The sequence below is a fragment of the Crotalus tigris genome, unplaced genomic scaffold, assembly GCF_016545835.1.
Source record: "Crotalus tigris isolate CLP2741 ecotype Arizona unplaced genomic scaffold, ASM1654583v1 scf7180000018759.1681925, whole genome shotgun sequence".
Taxonomy (NCBI): Eukaryota; Metazoa; Chordata; class Lepidosauria; order Squamata; family Viperidae; genus Crotalus; species Crotalus tigris.
The window spans coordinates 355,546-373,231 of record NW_024097185.1 but is presented as its reverse complement, the minus strand read 5'-3'; the positions used below and the strand labels follow the sequence as shown (position 1 = coordinate 373,231).

Genomic DNA, 17,686 nt, shown 5'->3' with positions numbered 1-17,686 from the left:
TTTTGCTGATAAAGCAGACATATCCATATATTAAGTGGCCAGCTATATACTCATGATTTCTAGCAGCTGTCCTGATTCTGACTCATTACAGAACTCCAGGTCTTAGTCAGTCATTACCAGTAGCTTCAGAACTATAATGGCCCTTTCTGTTCCCTGCTCTTCCCCATCCCTCTCCCAGTTTCATTGAGTAGCAGCTCTGAATGGGCTGATTTGAACAGGCCATTTTGTTTTATTAGAATAGCAAATCACAAAGCCCAGTTGTATTGCACAGAATACAGTAGTCAAAATAGCACTTTGAACAGCCCTCTGTTCAAAGTACAGTACAAAAGAGCATTTTTGTTACTATTTTGTTACATACTGGAAATGAAATTCAGTTTTGTTTCAATAAGAGGACACTCAAAGCTGTTGCACTCAAGCCGTTTCTCTAGCAGGATGGCTGTAGAGTCCAATGAATGGGTTCTATGACAGCCTTCCTGCCCGGCAGACTGGGTAAAAACTTTGGCCACACCCCTTCCTTTGGGCGTGACCCCAGTTTTGACTCAGTCTCGAAGCCCGTTGGCAGCGCGAGAATTAGCTCCTGAAATACTTTCAAAAAGAATTTTTTTCCAAAAGAAAAATAGCAGATTCCTTCCCTTTCCCTCGATTCCTAACTTGGACAACAAGCAAGCAGAGAGTAATCGAGCTGGTAACAGATCACCGGACGACGGAGTGGTGAGAGTATCCCCAGGGTCTAGGGCCTCTAGCCAGGGGAATCGAGCCGAGCTGTTTAAGAGCACTCGCAGGGCTCCGGAGCGCAGACCAGCTGATCGGCGCGAGGACTCGCAGCCCGAGCGGCCGACAGAGCCGCTGCGCTGATAGCCCCATCAGCGGGAGGGGTGCAGGCCTTTGAAGCCTGATAGGGGCCGATTACCTCCAAGGAAGGGAGGAAAGCATCGGCGCTACTGGGAAGCTAGGCGCAGACCTCTCCCCTTTGCGGAGACAGTGGCGGGGGGTGCCGGCAAGAACTCCGTCTCTCTGAGCCTTCCAGTAAATTGCCCTCCGCCATTTTGAGCCTCGTTGTTCCCCCTCAGCTCACTGCTGGGAGGCGTGGCTTCTTCGCAGTCGCCATTTTGGCTGGCATAAACAATCCGGAGTATTTTTCCTTTCGCTTTGCCTGCAGAAGAGATAAGGTAGCAATTGCAAGACGCTATTTCCGTCACCTTTTGCATTACAAGAGGGAAGGGAGGAAAGAGCGAAACGCTCATTATTTTCGTGGTCTGTTTTCACAGCCACAGCTGGGGAAAAAAAAATTACAGAATCTACAAGTGTACTTATACTTGGTCCGGACGCCTGTCCAGGACCTTGGTGAAAGAGGTGAGGAGAAATAATTCTATCTAACTGTTCCCTTTTTGTGACCTTTAGTCACTGCCCTACAGGGTCCTCCTTCCAAAGGAACCTGTCTGTCCGGCCATTGTTTATCTGTGCAGAAGAGGGCTCTTAGTCCCCAGTTATCTGCAACAGATCTGCGTAACTTATCTCCCCTCCTCAGGTATTGCCTACTCGGGGTACCTGGCACAATGGCAGACAATGTCTCGTATTCAGCTATGCAGGTCCCCCAATTATCCCCCCCACAACATCAACAAAAACGCAGATCCTCTGAATCTGAGGTGGGGGGGAAGAAAAAAGCTAAAACAAAGCACCAGAGGGGACCATCCAAAACAGCTGAGCGAGAGGCCTCGAGGAGACATTTGGCTCTAGAAAGACAATTTGCCAGGGTACAAAAGGCCAACTCCAATGGGACAGACATAGTTTCCCCTGTCCCATTGGTGGGGCCCATGGCAGAACCCACTGCCCAGGATGTTCTCAAGACTTGGTCTCCTCCTGGGGAAACAGAACAGTTGGATTCCTCCACCTCATCTTCACCAGCATCCACACCAGATCATACTCCCACTGTAGCTAAGTCCAGTGACAGAGCTCAGGAGGACAAATGGTCGGCCCAATTCAAGGCATTCATGCAAGATGCCTTTTCCCAGTTTATGGCTTCCCAGGCCCAGGGGGTTTTCCATCCATCCCATAAGGGACGAAATAAGGCTCCGCCTACTAACATTTCGGAGACTTCCTCTCTAATAGGAGAGGGAGACTCATTAGATCTGGACATGTCAGACATGCCCCTCTCGGAGGATGAGGGGACCACACCTGAGCAGGCGACGAACTCTGGCCTCTTTGATCCAGCGCTTCTCAAGTCACTCTTGATAAAGGCAGTCTCTACGGTCAACTTGACCTCAGTCCAGGAGGAGAGTCCTTCCATAAGCAAGGAGAAAAACCCTCTCTTTGCCAAAAAAGTCCCACAGGACAAATACATTCCCTGTCCGGAGGTCTTCCGCACCACGGTAGAGGAACAATGGGTTTCCCTCGCAAGTCCACCTGCTCCTAACAGCGTAGAAAGGAAGCTATTCAATGTATCTCCTTCCTTTGCGGGTATGCTAGAGGTCCCTACGGTAGATAGTCCCCTGATCTCATTATTTTCTACTTCTGCGATTCCAGGAGACATGGCCGAGGCCTTGAAACCAGAGGAAAAGAAATTTGAGCATTCCCTCCGTCGTTCCCACATGGCCGCAGCCTGGGCGGCCAAGGCAGCAACATCATCATCCTTCTTCGCCAGGGCCTGTATCATGTGGCTGCGCGAGCTGCAAAACACAATATCTCCAGATCAGGTCAGAGCGCACCAAACTTTGGCCAAGATCCTGGCGGCCTCTCAATTTACGGCTGACGCTTCATTGCACGCAACCAAGTATGCAGCAAGATCCATTGCGGCCACAGTGGCCTCCCGTAGATTACTGTGGCTCAAAAATTGGAAGACAGACCTAAAAGCCAAGTGGCGTCTCTCGTCTTCCAAGTATAGTGGGTCACTACTATTTGGATCCATTCTGGATCCACATGTAAGCGAGAGCAGAGATAAGAGAAAGATCCTAGTACACCCATCAAAGAAATTAGACAGAAGAGGCACTCAGGAGTTCCGGAGACAAGGTTTCCACCCAAGCAACCCCTGGGACTGGAGACAGCCCTTTCGATCAGGGCAGTCCTGGGACTGGCCTAGAGGCTCACGATCCTTCTACCCAAGGCAGGATCGGCCCCAGGATCGCCAAAACATGGGAGCCAGAGGCCAGTTCCAGTCCAGGCGTCCCTTTAGGGGATCGGGGGGTCGATCCTTTAAACGAGCTAAGTGACGCCAGACAGGACAATCCCATAGGAGGTCGGTTAGAAAAATTCATCAAGGTCTGGGAGCAGACCACTACCGACGCCTGGGTCCTGGAGACGATCAGACATGGCCTGACCTTAGATTTCTGCTATCCCCCACCAAACCGGTTCATCAGGTGTCCCATCTCCAGAAAGGCACACAAGGCAAGGCTGGTAACCTCAGCCATAGCCCACCTCCTGTCAATTCAGGCCATAGAGAAGGTACCAAAAGGAGAGGAAGGAAAAGGATTTTATTCCATCCTCTTCGTGATCCCAAAGACATCTGGAGGGTGGAGAGCGATATTGGATCTCAAGGGCTTGAACTATTATGTAAATTACAGGAGGTTCAAGATGCAGTCCTTGAAATCCATCCTAGCCAGCGTCAGGAAGGGCGACCTCCTGTCCTCAATAGATCTCACGGAGGCGTACCTGCATATCCCCATCCATCCCAGTTACCGGAAATTCCTCAGATTTACCTATGCGGGCCGGCATTACCAATACAGGGCCCTACCTTTCGGGCTATCCTCAGCCCCAAGGGTATTCACCAAGATCCTAGCCGTAATAGCGGCACATCTCAGGCTGATGCCGGTACGCGTACAGTTTTACCTGGACGACATCCTGATTCAGTCCAGCTCGCAGGAGCAAGCAAAATTAGACCTACAGACCACAATCCGTACCCTGCAGGGGCACGGATTCTCAGTCAATATAGACAAAAGCCACCTCACTCCCTCAAGGAAACTGCAACATCTAGGCGCAGTGATAGACTCGTCGCAGTGCAGGGTATACCTTTCCCAGGAGCGGCAGACCAGCATCTCCAAGCTAGTTCATCAAATCCGGAGAGCCAGGAGAGTGCCCTTAATACAGCTCTCGAAACTCCTGGGAAAGATGATATCTTGCATGGGCATTGTCCCATGGGCAAGACTCCACTCGAGGGAGCTGCAGTGGTTCCTCCTACCATACCAGAGGAGGAACCTCAGTACCTCCAACAGGAAGGTCCTGGTACCAGTTCAGGTGATGGGATCACTGAAATGGTGGATATCCCCTATGATACTCAAGGGGAGTCTATTCAGGGAGCCGAACAGGGTTACGCTCACGACAGACGCGAGCCTATTCGGATGGGGAGCACATCTGGGAACCCAGATAGCACAGGGCCAGTGGGATCAAAAGGATCTCTCACACAGCATCAATTGGCTAGAGCTTCGGGCCATCCACCTGGCCCTACGTCACTTCTCCCACCTAGTAACAAGAAGACACGTCCTCGTATTAACAGACAATGTAGCAGCCAAGGCACATGTCAACAAGGAGGGGGGAACGCGATCAGCAGAACTAATGAGGGAGGCATTAGCCCTGGCGCGGTGGGCAGAAACCAACGTGAGTTCCATCAGAGTGGAACACATCTCAGGGGAGACGAATCTCCAGGCAGACTTCCTGAGCAGAGCCAAGGTAGACCAGTCGGAATGGCGACTGGATACGGCTCTGTTCCAGGAGATCTCCCGGAGGTTCGGACGGACACATCTGGACCTCTTTGCCACTCCAGGGACCACACAACTCCCCAGATTCTTCTCCAGATTCCCGAGCCCGGGTTCGGAGGGAACAGATGCTCTCAGGTGTCGGTGGCCGGCGCAACTCCTGTACGCCTTTCCACTGCTGCCCTTAATACCGGCAACCATACGCAAGTTGATCCGGGAGGGCGCAGAGGTAATCTTCATTGCCCCACACTGGCCACGGCGCCCGTGGTTTGCCGACCTCGTGGACCTTTCGATATCACCCCCATGGAGGATTCCCCCGGACAGAGTAAGTCTCAGTCAGGGCAAGTTTTTGCACCCAGATCCCCAGTGGCTACAACTAGCCGTTTGGCATTTGAACGGCAAAGTCTAGCCAAACAAGCCTACTCTGCAGGGGTGATATCGATCATACAGGCATCAAGACGATCCTCTACAAACAGGATTTATGATGCTACATGGAAAGGTTTTTGCAGGTGGTGCGTGCCGCTCCACCTAGATCCAGCTGCAGTATCCATTCCCAATATCCTAGATTATCTCTTGGAGGGTCGTAATAAAGGCCTATCAGTCAGCACCATTCGCAGACAGGTATCGGCCCTCTCAACTGTACTTTCCTGTGACAACTTATCCTCCCTAGCGCAGCATCCAGCGATCAGCGCCTTCTTAAAGGGGGCGGCCAACACTAAACCTCCTGTTATACACAGGTACCCGTCTTGGAGCCTGCCTAAGGTTCTTCTAGCCTTGACATCAGAATCTTTTGAGCCCCTTGAATCATGTTCTCTCCATCATCTATCGCTGAAGGTAGCCTTCCTTGTGGCGATTACTTCAGCAAGGAGAATTTCAGAACTAGCGGCACTGTCAGTAAGGAAAGATCTTTGCACCTTCTTCAAGGATAAGGTCGTTCTTAGACCGGATCCGGCTTTCATTCCGAAGGTAAACAGCATCTTCCACAGATCTCAGGAACTGACCCTTCCTGATTTCTGCCCAAAACCCAGACATAGGCTAGAACATAGATGGCATAAACTGGACGTGCGTAGAGCGCTGTGTTTCTACGTGAAACGCACTTCGTCCTTCTGTAGGACAGAAGCATTATTTGTTTCCTTTCAACCATCAGCTATGGGAAAGAAGGTATCGTCTTCTACCATAGGCAGGTGGATCAGAGCTTGTATAGCCCAAGCTTACGCTTCACAGGATCTTCCAGTGCCCACACACGTGACTGCCCATTCAACACGAAGCACAGCTACATCTGCGGCGTGGTTGACACAAGCGTCGGTGGAGGAGATCTGCAAGGCCGCAACTTGGTCCTCGCCTTCGGTCTTCATTCGGCACTATCGTTTAGACTCTTTTGCTGCAGCAGATGCTGCGTTTGGTAGAAGAGTGCTACAGCAAGTCGTATCTGCTCAGGATTCAGTGGCCTAGACACTCCCTCCCAGGGGGACATGAGGGCTTTGGTATGTCCCATTCTTTGGACTCTACAGCCATCCTGCTGGAGAAGGGGCGTTGTCTTACCTGAACGCCTTTTCTCAGCAGGATGATGTAGAGTCCAAGCCCACCCAGGTATTAGGTCTAGGCAGGTATAGGATAAGGAGCTACAGTATCAATTCCAGCAAAGTTTCTCGCCTAAGTCAAAACTGGGGTCACGCCCAAAGGAAGGGGTGTGGCCAAAGTTTTTACCCAGTCTGCCGGGCAGGAAGGCTGTCATAGACCCCATTCATTGGACTCTACATCATCCTGCTGAGAAAAGGCGTTCAGGTAAGACAACGCCCCTTTTCAGTTTTATTTATTTGAATTTGCACCTCTCTAAAGTCTACAATTTATACTTTCTACTGGTAGATATATGAGCAAATTACATCCACTTTGTAATCCTGTGAATTAATAAACTGGTAGATGTAAACTTAATACTACTCTCAGTGTTGCTTAGTAGCAATTGTACACATCTGATTTGTAAAAAAAAGTATGCTTCAAAAAAAGTACATTGCAATGTCTGGTATAGCTCCAAATAACAAGTATGATAGTGCTTGTGGACTTATTTTTTTATAATTTTTATTAGGTCATCAATTAATATTGGTATAATAACAAGTTTAACATATCATATATAGAGTTATATTAATGTATTTATTTAGCATACGGCAAGGGTTATTTTAAATAGAAAACAAATCCACTGAGGAAAATCAGACTGCAAATGAAAGGCTACATTTTGGGCAAAATCAGCACATCACCAAAATTCAACTTAGGACATTAGAGTGCAATTCCTAACTGCTAAATCGTTATCTGGGACCCTGCCATAATGTAGTTACCTTACAAGACATGTACAAACTACAACTTTATAATTTTCATTATAAACTGCATTATTGTATCACTCTATTACATTTTTTGTTCAAATTATAAGAGCAATAAAGAAGCATGTTTTATCATTAGCTGCAACATTATCTGCTTTTCTGGGTTTATTATTTGGTGCTATTTTTTTTTCCTTTCAGCTATGATATTTGTCAACAGGAGGAGACAAAATAATTTTCCTTATTTGTCTCCAGTGTAATATCTTCAGTTATTCATTGTCATCTACTATATGTATTAAGATGTAAATTATTTTTAATAGAACATTAATGAAACTAGGATATTTGTTACTTAAAGTAACTTTTTCAAGTAAGCCAAAAATTGTTTGAAAGCCTGTTCATACTTTATAATTAAACTCTGTATTGACAGTTAAAAATATGCTGAGCATTTGTGCATTCTGTTTCTATCTTTGCCTTGCAAACATCAATACCCTATTCTCTTTCAGGTTTGCAGTAATCATGTTTTACTTTTCACATTTAAAATGCACAGGTGGTGGTTACAATTAAGCCTAAATAATTAACTGTGAAAATTATGATGTACTAAGCCAGATCATTTGGTCCTTAATATCAGAACGCTGTTCACATGTTCTCAGTTTCAGTTCTGTTGTTATTCCTAGCCACAATAATCAATGGCAAAAAATAATAGGTATAGATCACGGTTGTCAAACTCACCACGTCATGTGATGTGTCACAACATATCACGACTTTTTTTGCATTTCCGGAGCTTGGGTGGGTGTGGCCTCCGTATGATGCAACTGGCCCATGGGCTGGCAGTTTGACACCCCTGGTATATATCATATACTTGGAGGCACCATGTTTTCTAAATGTTTGAGAGAGACTCACAGACAGAAACTTGATAGAATAAAATTAAAATTGTGTTTTAAACTTTCCATATTTAGTAGGATTACCTAGACTGTAGTTGAAAGACAGACAGGCAAGTATGGTATGGAGAGAGATATGAATGATATTTGTTTCATTAGACAACAAGCTTGACTTTTCTCCTGTCTGGTTAGTCAAAGGTTCTTTCTACTTCTTAGGCAAATATGGTAAATGTAGATGCCTGCTTATTGTCAACAGCTCTTCTATTGGTATGAGGTCATGTCTGAGATAGACACGATTACCTTGTGACTCTGTTCATTATTACTTATGTCTACATTTCAGTTGCAAGGTTTCCATATATGCCTGGCAGTTCTGATGTAAACATCTGACCCAAGAATATACTCTTATCTGTCCTATGACTGCTGATACTGCACTACAAATCTGGTAGAGAAGACTTTCTCTGTTAATATAGGCATATCAAGGTACATTAAGTACATCAGCACAAAATAATCTTTGATGGTGAATAAATTGATATTCACAACTATGCAAAGCTTACTCAAATACAAAATGAATAATAAATAGTTATTTGTTTAAAATTTTGTTTATTTTAAATCTGACTTTTAATTTGATTCAGATTATTAAGAGTTATTAAAATATTTGACAAAAAATAAAAATAGCTCAAATTCTATGATGAACATATACATTTTATTGCTTGCTATTTTGGAAAAATAAGTTAACAGATCTGACAACCGATCTGTTACTCAAAATGCAAAGATAAACTTAAATGAACACTAGTTTATTTGATTGCTCTGACTCTCTTCATGATCTGATAGACATTATTTTACCAGACTTGTCTGCTGGTACAGTAACTGTTTCTTTGAGTTTGAATTAATGCTTGATCATTAGTGATTATATCTAGTCAGCTTGTCTTCTGTCACATCTTTTTAGGTTGCCTTCCATTGTTCCAAATATCAAAAATTTTCCTAATGACTTACTTTTCTATATATTTTCAAAATATTTAAATTTTCATTCCATTACAGGTGCTTTCAGCAAACAATTTATTTTACTTCATTTAATATTAAATAATTTGTTTTTTAACAATATTCTACACATTTTTCATCAATCATCTGTTATTCTTCATTCACTATTTCTAGTGAATCATCTTTCATAACCATATGTTGAACTGGAATGACATATTTTTGCCATTGACAATTTATATTTTTATTGTCAATGCGATGCATCTGTACCTGAATATTTTGTATAGATCTGTCATTCTCTTTCTCCCAAATAACAATCTTTTTATTTGATTGCCAGAATCACCAGCGATGTTTTGATCTTAGGAAAATAAAGCCTGATCTTCAGATTTTCTCCATCTACTTGGATTGGGTTGACATTGCCTGTTGGCATGATCTTAGGATTGTTTGGGGGTTTTTTTCAGTCATAAATAGCCGATCAGCTTTTGTACTCTCTTACATCTTCACTCAGAGAATCTTAAGTCCTTTTGGCTTCTAGCCACAAAACGTATGAAGCAAATTGAGGATTGTTGCTATCCCAGAATTGTTAATACCAATGTATTATATATTCTGTGTATAAACAAAATATAGTGTGTTCCATACCTACTTACAAACTGCAAATAGCGCTTTTAACTGAATCACATTGCAGGATTTTAAACTATTTGACAGGAAGGGTCTACAACAACTTGCCATGGCCAATTTGCTATGGACAACTCACCACAGCCAACTCAATGCAGCTAACTCACCGCAGGACAACTCTCCATGGACAACTCTCCACGGGACAAGAGTTACACTAATATTGAAGAAAGAGTAGAATAGAATAATTAAAGAAAGGATGCCAAAGATGGAACAAAATGAAATGTGAATGATAAAAATTAAAATATTTTTTAAATTATTTTAAAAATTAAAATTAAAAGTTGAATCATCTTGCAGTGAGTTATCCTGTGGTGAGTTGGTCATGTTGAGTTGTCCCACAGTGAGTTGGCCATGGTGAATTGGTAGCGGCGAATTGGCCACAGTAATGGCGACTTGATCATGGCGAGTTGGCCATGGCAAGTTGTCCCGCGGCGAGTTGGCTATGGCAAATTCTCCAATTCCATGACTGGAATTACATCTCTTTCCTCCTCCCATTTGGAATCTGGATAATTTTTTCTCCTCATACCTGGAATAAAAACTGGGGGTGGTTGAAGCAATAATGTTCTTTCTTCTTCCCCCATTAAAGTCTGAGAGAGAAAGATCCTCCTCAGATGGGCCAGGCAATTCTTTCAACTCGGGACTGCTTTCCCAAGATTTAGGGATGGATGGCTGCAGGAGGCGACTCTCATAATGCTAGAATTAGGCAGAGAAGGGAGAAGAGTTCAATTTAAGGACTTGCAAACATTTTCTCCCTCTGTGCAGCTATACACATTTGATATAAACAAAAAAAGCTACTTGTTAAGAATTTGCTGTTTATGAACCATGGATTCTACAATTACTTCATGTTTAAGCTGAAGTCATTCATATCAGAGATGTCTTCTGATTCATCATATTTGAAGGAGGAGCAGGAGGGTGATACCTTAAAAACTCAGAGATAGTAGGTAGTATAATAAAATTAACAGTTCTTTTTAAATATTCTCTGAGATATGGAAAAGATTTGTTGCTGTTTGTTTATTTATTTAGATGCATAGGTCATCAGGTCCAAAGTGTAGGTGGCATAAAAGTTTGAAACAGCATAAATATGATATAAAATTACACACATGCAAGCAACATATGAAAAATATAATTTAATATCAGCCATTTATCTTCCACAAGGCCAGGATCACAAATCTCTCTCTCACTCTCTCTCTCTCTCTCTCTCTCTCTCTCTCTCTCTCTCTCTCTCTCTCTCTCTCCCTCTCCCTCTCCCTCTCCCTCTCCTTCTCCCTCTCCCTCTCCCTCTCCCTGCTTTTTTGTTAACCTTTAGAGTTTTAAACCAAATACCTTATATTTGGGTTATGGAATGGATTTGAATAGAAAGAAAAAAAGAAATTTCCAGGACATCAAGGCCTTTTCAGACCTCCTCATTATCTTCATTCCCTCAGTTTCAGAGACCCAAGGCTATTTTCTGTTTTAAATGAATAGAGAGTAGCTATTGTAGTTACTTTTTCTGCAGGTAGAAGTATTTGACTGATCTTGTCTGGGCCAACAAGCTTTGCAGGCTGAAAATTAGATCTTGGATCTTAGTACTTAGGCTATAAGTGCCAGACTAGGAAATGGGAGGAAAAAAATCCAAAAGATGACAATGATAAATCACTTTTATATTAGAGCTAAGTAAATTGCATGGACATGTCCAAGAAGCCAACTCCAAGACTTTGTTTTAAAGATGGCAGTTTTTTTCTCTCTTATGTCTGGGATTAGTGAAAACTGTGTGTGGTGGAGCTGTCTGCTAAAAATAACACTTCCTTTGACTGATTCACTCTTTTTCAAAGAAAGCACTGTAACAGTTATTTACATGTTCTGAATAAGCTATGTGTAGCATAATTTAGGCCAGTGGTTTTCAAACTGAGAAACTTTACAATGTGTGGACTTTTCTGCCAGAATTCTCCAACATATTGGCTAGAGAATTCTGGGAACTGAAGTTCACATACCTTAAAATTACCAAGTTTGAAAAACACTGATCAAAGCAATTAGTGTTTTTAATAAAAGGATAAAGTTGCCCCCTTAAAATTAATTTGGACATAAAAAAGTTTTACTGTGTTTCATTTAGCCCATAGTTTGTGCTATAAATTGTCTACATATTTATTGCAATTAATTATTCAGCAAAAAATGAATATGGCTTTGAATGAAGTTCTGATATTTTTTCAGGAACCAATTCTCTCTCTCTCTCTCTCTCTCTCTGTGTGTGTGTGTGTGTGTGTGTGTGTGTGTGTGTGTGTGTAAAATGTATCCATATCATAGATTGGTACACCAAGTGCTGAAGAATTAAAAATATAGTAGCACAGATGGAATTCAAGAAGAATCAATTATAATTATGAAATTAGAGTGGGTGGTGCCTTACCAGTGACAACAAACAAAGAACTTTTCTCAAAGTAATTACTAATGAATTGGGGGCAATAGCCTCTTGCATTTGCTAATTAGACCAGACAAAACTCTGTAAAATAAAGAAGGAGGCATGTGGATAGTAGAAGACTTCAAAGTATGAATATTATTATTTTGTTCCTTGTCAGCCCACCCATCCCTGCTTCAATTCCCTGCCCCCTTTGCTGGGAAGATGAGGAGAATAGACATATATTCTGGGTACATATTTCTATACACGAAAGTAGTTTGAGTATACATGAGCAAGTATTTAATATATGCAGAATCAATTGTAATGTAATATTTTATAGATTTATTATTTTATAGTTATTTTATATTACACACATCTGTCTCCTTGTCCTGATATTCTATTACATACTATTTCTGGCAGACATTCATAAAGTATGATTCTAACGTACTACTTGGGCAAGAGAAAAATTGTAGGATTGTGTTTTTGCTGGAATTAAAAATGGAAAAGTTTGGCCTTGAGTAGGATTTTTGTCTTATGTTTATAATTCTTTCGTTGGTCTACTTTTCTTTTAATGGGGATATTCTTAAGATGAATGAGCTACTGGCAGTCTTTGAATTAGGACCACAATTGAGTTTGGAATTTGGATTGTAAGTCGTAGTGGTCATTAAGCAAGTGCCCAGGTGAATCTCTCTCTCTCTCAGCAACTGTGGTCCTGGCTCTGCCAGTGTGGTGGTTAAGCAGAGTGGAGTTTCTGGGAGGTCTGGCTTGCACTCTGTTTCAGGTCCAGGCCCCACTGCAATCCCTTCCCCCCCCAAGCTCGCATGTGGCTTGCACCGGGCCTCTCAGGGAATATACCATCCCCTGAGATACTCCCTAGACAATGGCAGTTAATGGTGGTGCCAAGCCTGGGCCTGAGCCTGGGCCTGAAGTAGAGATCCAGGCCTAGCCCTAGTGCCAATGCTGCCACTCAAAAAGGCTGTCCACGACACTCCCAGAGAAAACGGTGGTTCCTATGAAGCCTTCATTCTTAAAGCAGCATCCAAGCATGCTTTTTTGTGGTCTCTGAAGTCTCTGAAAATTGCACAAAAGCACACCCTTTTTGAATCTTTGGGCAGGCACTGTCTTTGTTCACCATTGTCGTAATTTTGAATAACCACTGAATGAATGATTGTAAGTTGAGGGCCACCTGTAATCATATACATGATCTTAAGTAATAAGTGATTTTAAGACTACATGGAAATAGTTTAGTGGAAGACTTTGCTTTTCACATAGCTTCTCATTCTTGTTCTCTAATGTTTTATCTTGCTTTTCCAGCTTGATTTTCAATTTTATTGTTATTGGCTTTACAACATGCTGTCTAAATGTGTTCAAATACAGTTTTAAGGTGCTAAATAAAGGGCTACTTACACGCTTCTGATCCATTTGAAAAATATTAAGTATGAAAGTTAGTGCTGATGGTCTCTTTAGTATGTTTTCAGCTATGTTTTAATCTTATCTATTGTGTATAATTCTCTAACATTATTTAGTGCTGATTACATATAAGGTTAATTAGTATTCTGAAAACGAAACTAAAGAAAACTATTATTTCATAAGGAACAGATTCTAATTGAAGACAAGTCAAGTCAGACGGATTTAAGACAATGATATAAATGTTTAGTGTGGTTCACATCAGCATGGAAACATTATGGTTCCTTTTTCTTAAAATTTAAAGAATGCAACCTTTTTTGTTACCAGGTTGCCATGTCCAATGTTTGAATCTGTTTGAAAGTAGTTTTCCAAGAATGAATAGAAACTATTTTGAATTCTTTTAGTATAGTATTCAGTTCCATTGCCGATTTTAAAAAGTACTTTTCTCTGGTATCATCACTAGTGCCACAGGGAGTCTTTTGTCATGTTTGATTTTTGATTCAGGCACCTAGTTGTTTTAAAAATAATGTTAACCACCTGTATCCTGAAAAATTTGTGTCCTTATTATGTAGTGACTGACTTAGTTTTAAAAGAATAGACAAATTCACTGTCAACAATTTTTAAGTAGGAGCTGATCTTAAGCCCTTAGACCAGACACAGCTTATCAATTGCCATCAAACAGGATAACTGTTGCTGTTAGGCTCCTGTTTTGAATTTCTCATGGACAAAAACTTAGCAAGAGATGAAACATTAGATAGATGTCTGGTCTGTTCCAGCAGATCAAATCTTATTTTCTTCATACTCTGTTTGCTTGAGATCTTGGTAAACTGGATTACATATGCTTTTGTCATTTTAGTGTAGCAAGAAGTTTACTTTATAAGCTTGGCTCCTGAGAGGCTCAGGAAATCCTTTCTAATGTCTCCATGGTATTAAAAAAATAGTATATTTTAAAAAAATACCATAGAGACATCAGAAAGTGAAGCTGTTAACAACATGGTATTAGACTACAAGTTATTCTGAATAATTTTCCCAAATTACAAGTTTTGCTATTTTGAATTCTAAAACATACTTCCCAGTGTTCCTGATATCTTATTTATATGGCATCTAAAATATGCCTCAACTTCCTACTTTCTTCTCTATACAGGTTAATTTAAGGTTTCCTCCACTTGCCTTAATATAATTCCCAGACCTTTTATCTTTGCTCATGTAGCTGGCCAAAACAGATTCATGGACATGGCCATTTGTGTATAAAAATAGAATATAATATTAGTATGTTCTTTTCACTGGATTTTGATTTTAATTCTTTCTATATGAAAGAATAATATTATAAAAAATTGAAATAACTACTTAATTCATGGAGCTTTTCAAATTCAGATCTGTGAAAAGATTTAATTTCTGTTACTGAAACTTTGCTAAGCTAAGCAGGTTCTATTTTTTCTTTACTTTTGTCCTTCTATTATTTTGCTCCCTTAATGTGGATTATATTCTAATACATTATTAATTACAGGTAGTCCTCAAGATTCGAATGTAATGGAGTCTGTCCATTCCATTCATAACTCGAGGATTCATAGGAGTAAATGGCATACCTTGAATGCCATCACTCCCTGCTTTCGCCACACATTCGCTAATCAAATGCATGGGTCATTAAGTGCACACAAGGTATCACAGGGTGGGGAAGGCCATAGGGGGGCCTAATGATGGAATAGGCCCCCAGGTCCTCCCCGACCCACTAAGATACCACATGCTTCTGCCTCCCCTTCTGCCATGCCGGATGCACTTACCTTGCAAACATCTGTCTCCTCTGTGCCGCTGTTTCTTTGCCTTTGAGGGAGAGGAAAGTCAGCTAGGAAATGCTTTTCATTCTGAAAATGGAAGTTTCTGGCATCCATGATCTTGCGTGAGTTCAGGCACCTATTCTCTGCAAGAGATCATGGACCTCAGAAACTTCCATTCTCTGCAAAAAGTGTTTGCAGGGCCTGTCTCCTGCCCCTCTCCCTAAAACTCCTTTCGGCCACTGCTGTGGTAGAGATGCTTCCGGCCCGCTAAAATCTGCTGCACCCAGGTCTTTTTTGAGGGCAATCCCACTGCTGCCCCTCCACTTTCTTCAGCTCGGATAGAGCTGGGACACCCTAGCTGCTGGCTGCCCGGGCGGGGCCACCTGAGAGACCATGGTCCCCCCTCCCCAGCCAGCCAGCTCCCACTACCCGGCCTATACCTTGCCTGGCCAGCTGGCCGGCATAAAGTCTTACCGCTCTCCTCCTCCTAATCCTCTTCCTTATCCTCCCTGCTCAAGTGGCGTCAGGCTCCACAGGACAACAGGGTCTCATTCCTTCCCTGGCAGGCTGGAACAGGCTGGACTTGGATGTGAGGGACTGGACCCGCAGTGCCTCCTTGCTCAGTTGAAGGCTTTGTTCCTGCCCTCAAGCAGTAAGGCTGGCACACGTGAGTGAGTTGTGTACCTGGGCCACAGACAGCATTGGTTCCTGCACCCAGCCGATTCCACGGCGACCCTCTCAGCTCTGGCTATGAAGTGGGTTGACGAAGGAGCTCTGTCCACAGCAGATTTTAGTGGGCAGGGAGCATCCCTGCCACAGCAATGGCGGAAAGGAATTTGGGGGGAGGAGCTGGAGGCAGGCATCACAAACACTTTTCGCACAGAAAATGAAAGTTTCTGGGATTCATGATTTTGCGCAACTTCAAACATCCATCCTATTGCAGAGAATTGATGCCTGAACTCATGCAAGATCACAGACCCCAGAAACTTCCATTTTCAGTGCAAAAAGCATTTCCAAGCCGGCTCTCTTCTTCCTCAAAGGCAAAGAAACAGTGACAGAGAGGAGACAGTATTAAGTTATAGCTTATTCGTATTTCTTAAAATCTAAAACATGGAGTGACCACAAGATGTCAGTGCAACAGATCCTATCTTAAGCTGATTGTCTTTTTTTCTGATTCTATTTGAACAGAACATATTTTGTAATCTACTATTGTGCAGTAACTATATATTAAAGATTTAGATATATTGATTTGTGACAAGTATCTTAAACTTTTATTAGAAGGTAGTATAAAATATAGTCACTTAAATTAAATAATTATTAATTCAAAAAGTACTGGTATTTCTTTGTTTCAAACATTTGACTTTGGTTAGATAAGATGTTTTAAAGAATGCTTTTAATCTGTTGATTTTTTATGAATAATAAAGAATGTATTTTGGAGGGAATATTTCATTTGCTGCAGAGTAATACATTATATTTTATCATCTTCCTTTTGGTGCTAGCCAATAGTTTGATAAATATAGCCATTACAATGCTCTGTATGCCATTTAACATTTAAAATGTTCAGCTACATGTGTAGAAGACCTAAGTCTTATCCTAAAATAAAAGTGTTGAGTTTGTATTTAAATCAGATATCACCTTTCCTTGATTTCAACTTTCACCAGACTCAAACCAATTTTAAAAAATCAAGTAGGACATAAACAGTTCCAAGAAATATAAAGACCTACTTCAGAGTTTAAAATGTTAGTTATGAAACAATTTTTAATTATGGAGATCATATATTATAAAGAGCTTTTGCAACATTAGGATTAAAAAACTATTGTACTAAATGTGTGGAATAAAAAAATTAAGCAAAAATATATTCAGACTAAATATATCGTTTTCTAAATAAGGGGATAAAAATATCACCTATTTGCTGGGTAGCTAATATACAGTTACTTTGTTTTAAAAGATGGTGTGAGGTTTTATTCCCGTTACAATTCTTTGTAAAATATTATTTTTTTCTACCTATTTATTTAACATATATCATACCTCTTTTTCTATAAAAAAGCAAAATAACAAAGTAAAGTTGTCATTTTTAAAGAGTTTTGCTTGATTTAGGTAATGAAATACTTTCTATAACTAAATTAAGATCCTGTTTTATGGATTGCTAGCAGTCCTGCTTTGCAATATACTACAGCATAACATTGCTTACTGTAAAGCTAATAAGGTAAAAATATATTTGAGAATGTATCACATATATTGCAATAGGCTCATTCTTGTTGTTTTTCCAAAGGATGAAGAAGAAGAAATAAAGCTGGAGATCAACATGCTGAAAAAATATTCTCATCATAGAAATATTGCAACATACTATGGTGCTTTTATTAAAAAAAGTCCCCCAGGACATGATGACCAACTGTGGGTAAGGACATCTTTCATGAGTGTGTACATAACTCTTTATCTTATATTTTGAGAGCATCAGGTTAAATAAACAGGATTAGAATGCAACAAAGTCTTATCAGTTTGCCTACCGACCAAATCGCTCTACGGAGATGCTATTTCTTCCATTCTCCATCTGAACATGAAGCACTTAGAGCAGGGTTGTCAAACTGCCGACCTGCGGAAACTGCGCCTGCCCACA

General features: G+C 41.5%; 1 protein-coding gene across 13 annotated transcripts in view; it reads left to right on the top strand.

Moving 5' to 3' along the window:
- Window positions 1–17,686, top strand: part of MAP4K4 (mitogen-activated protein kinase kinase kinase kinase 4) — a 243,155-nt gene that overhangs the window by 136,237 nt on the left and 89,232 nt on the right. For all 13 annotated transcript variants that reach the window (XM_039355760.1, XM_039355770.1, XM_039355763.1 and 10 more), the window contains exon 4: window positions 17,342–17,467. In XM_039355760.1, coding sequence (XP_039211694.1) covers window positions 17,342–17,467 — 126 coding nt within the window. The remainder of the gene's footprint in view (window positions 1–17,341; window positions 17,468–17,686) is intronic.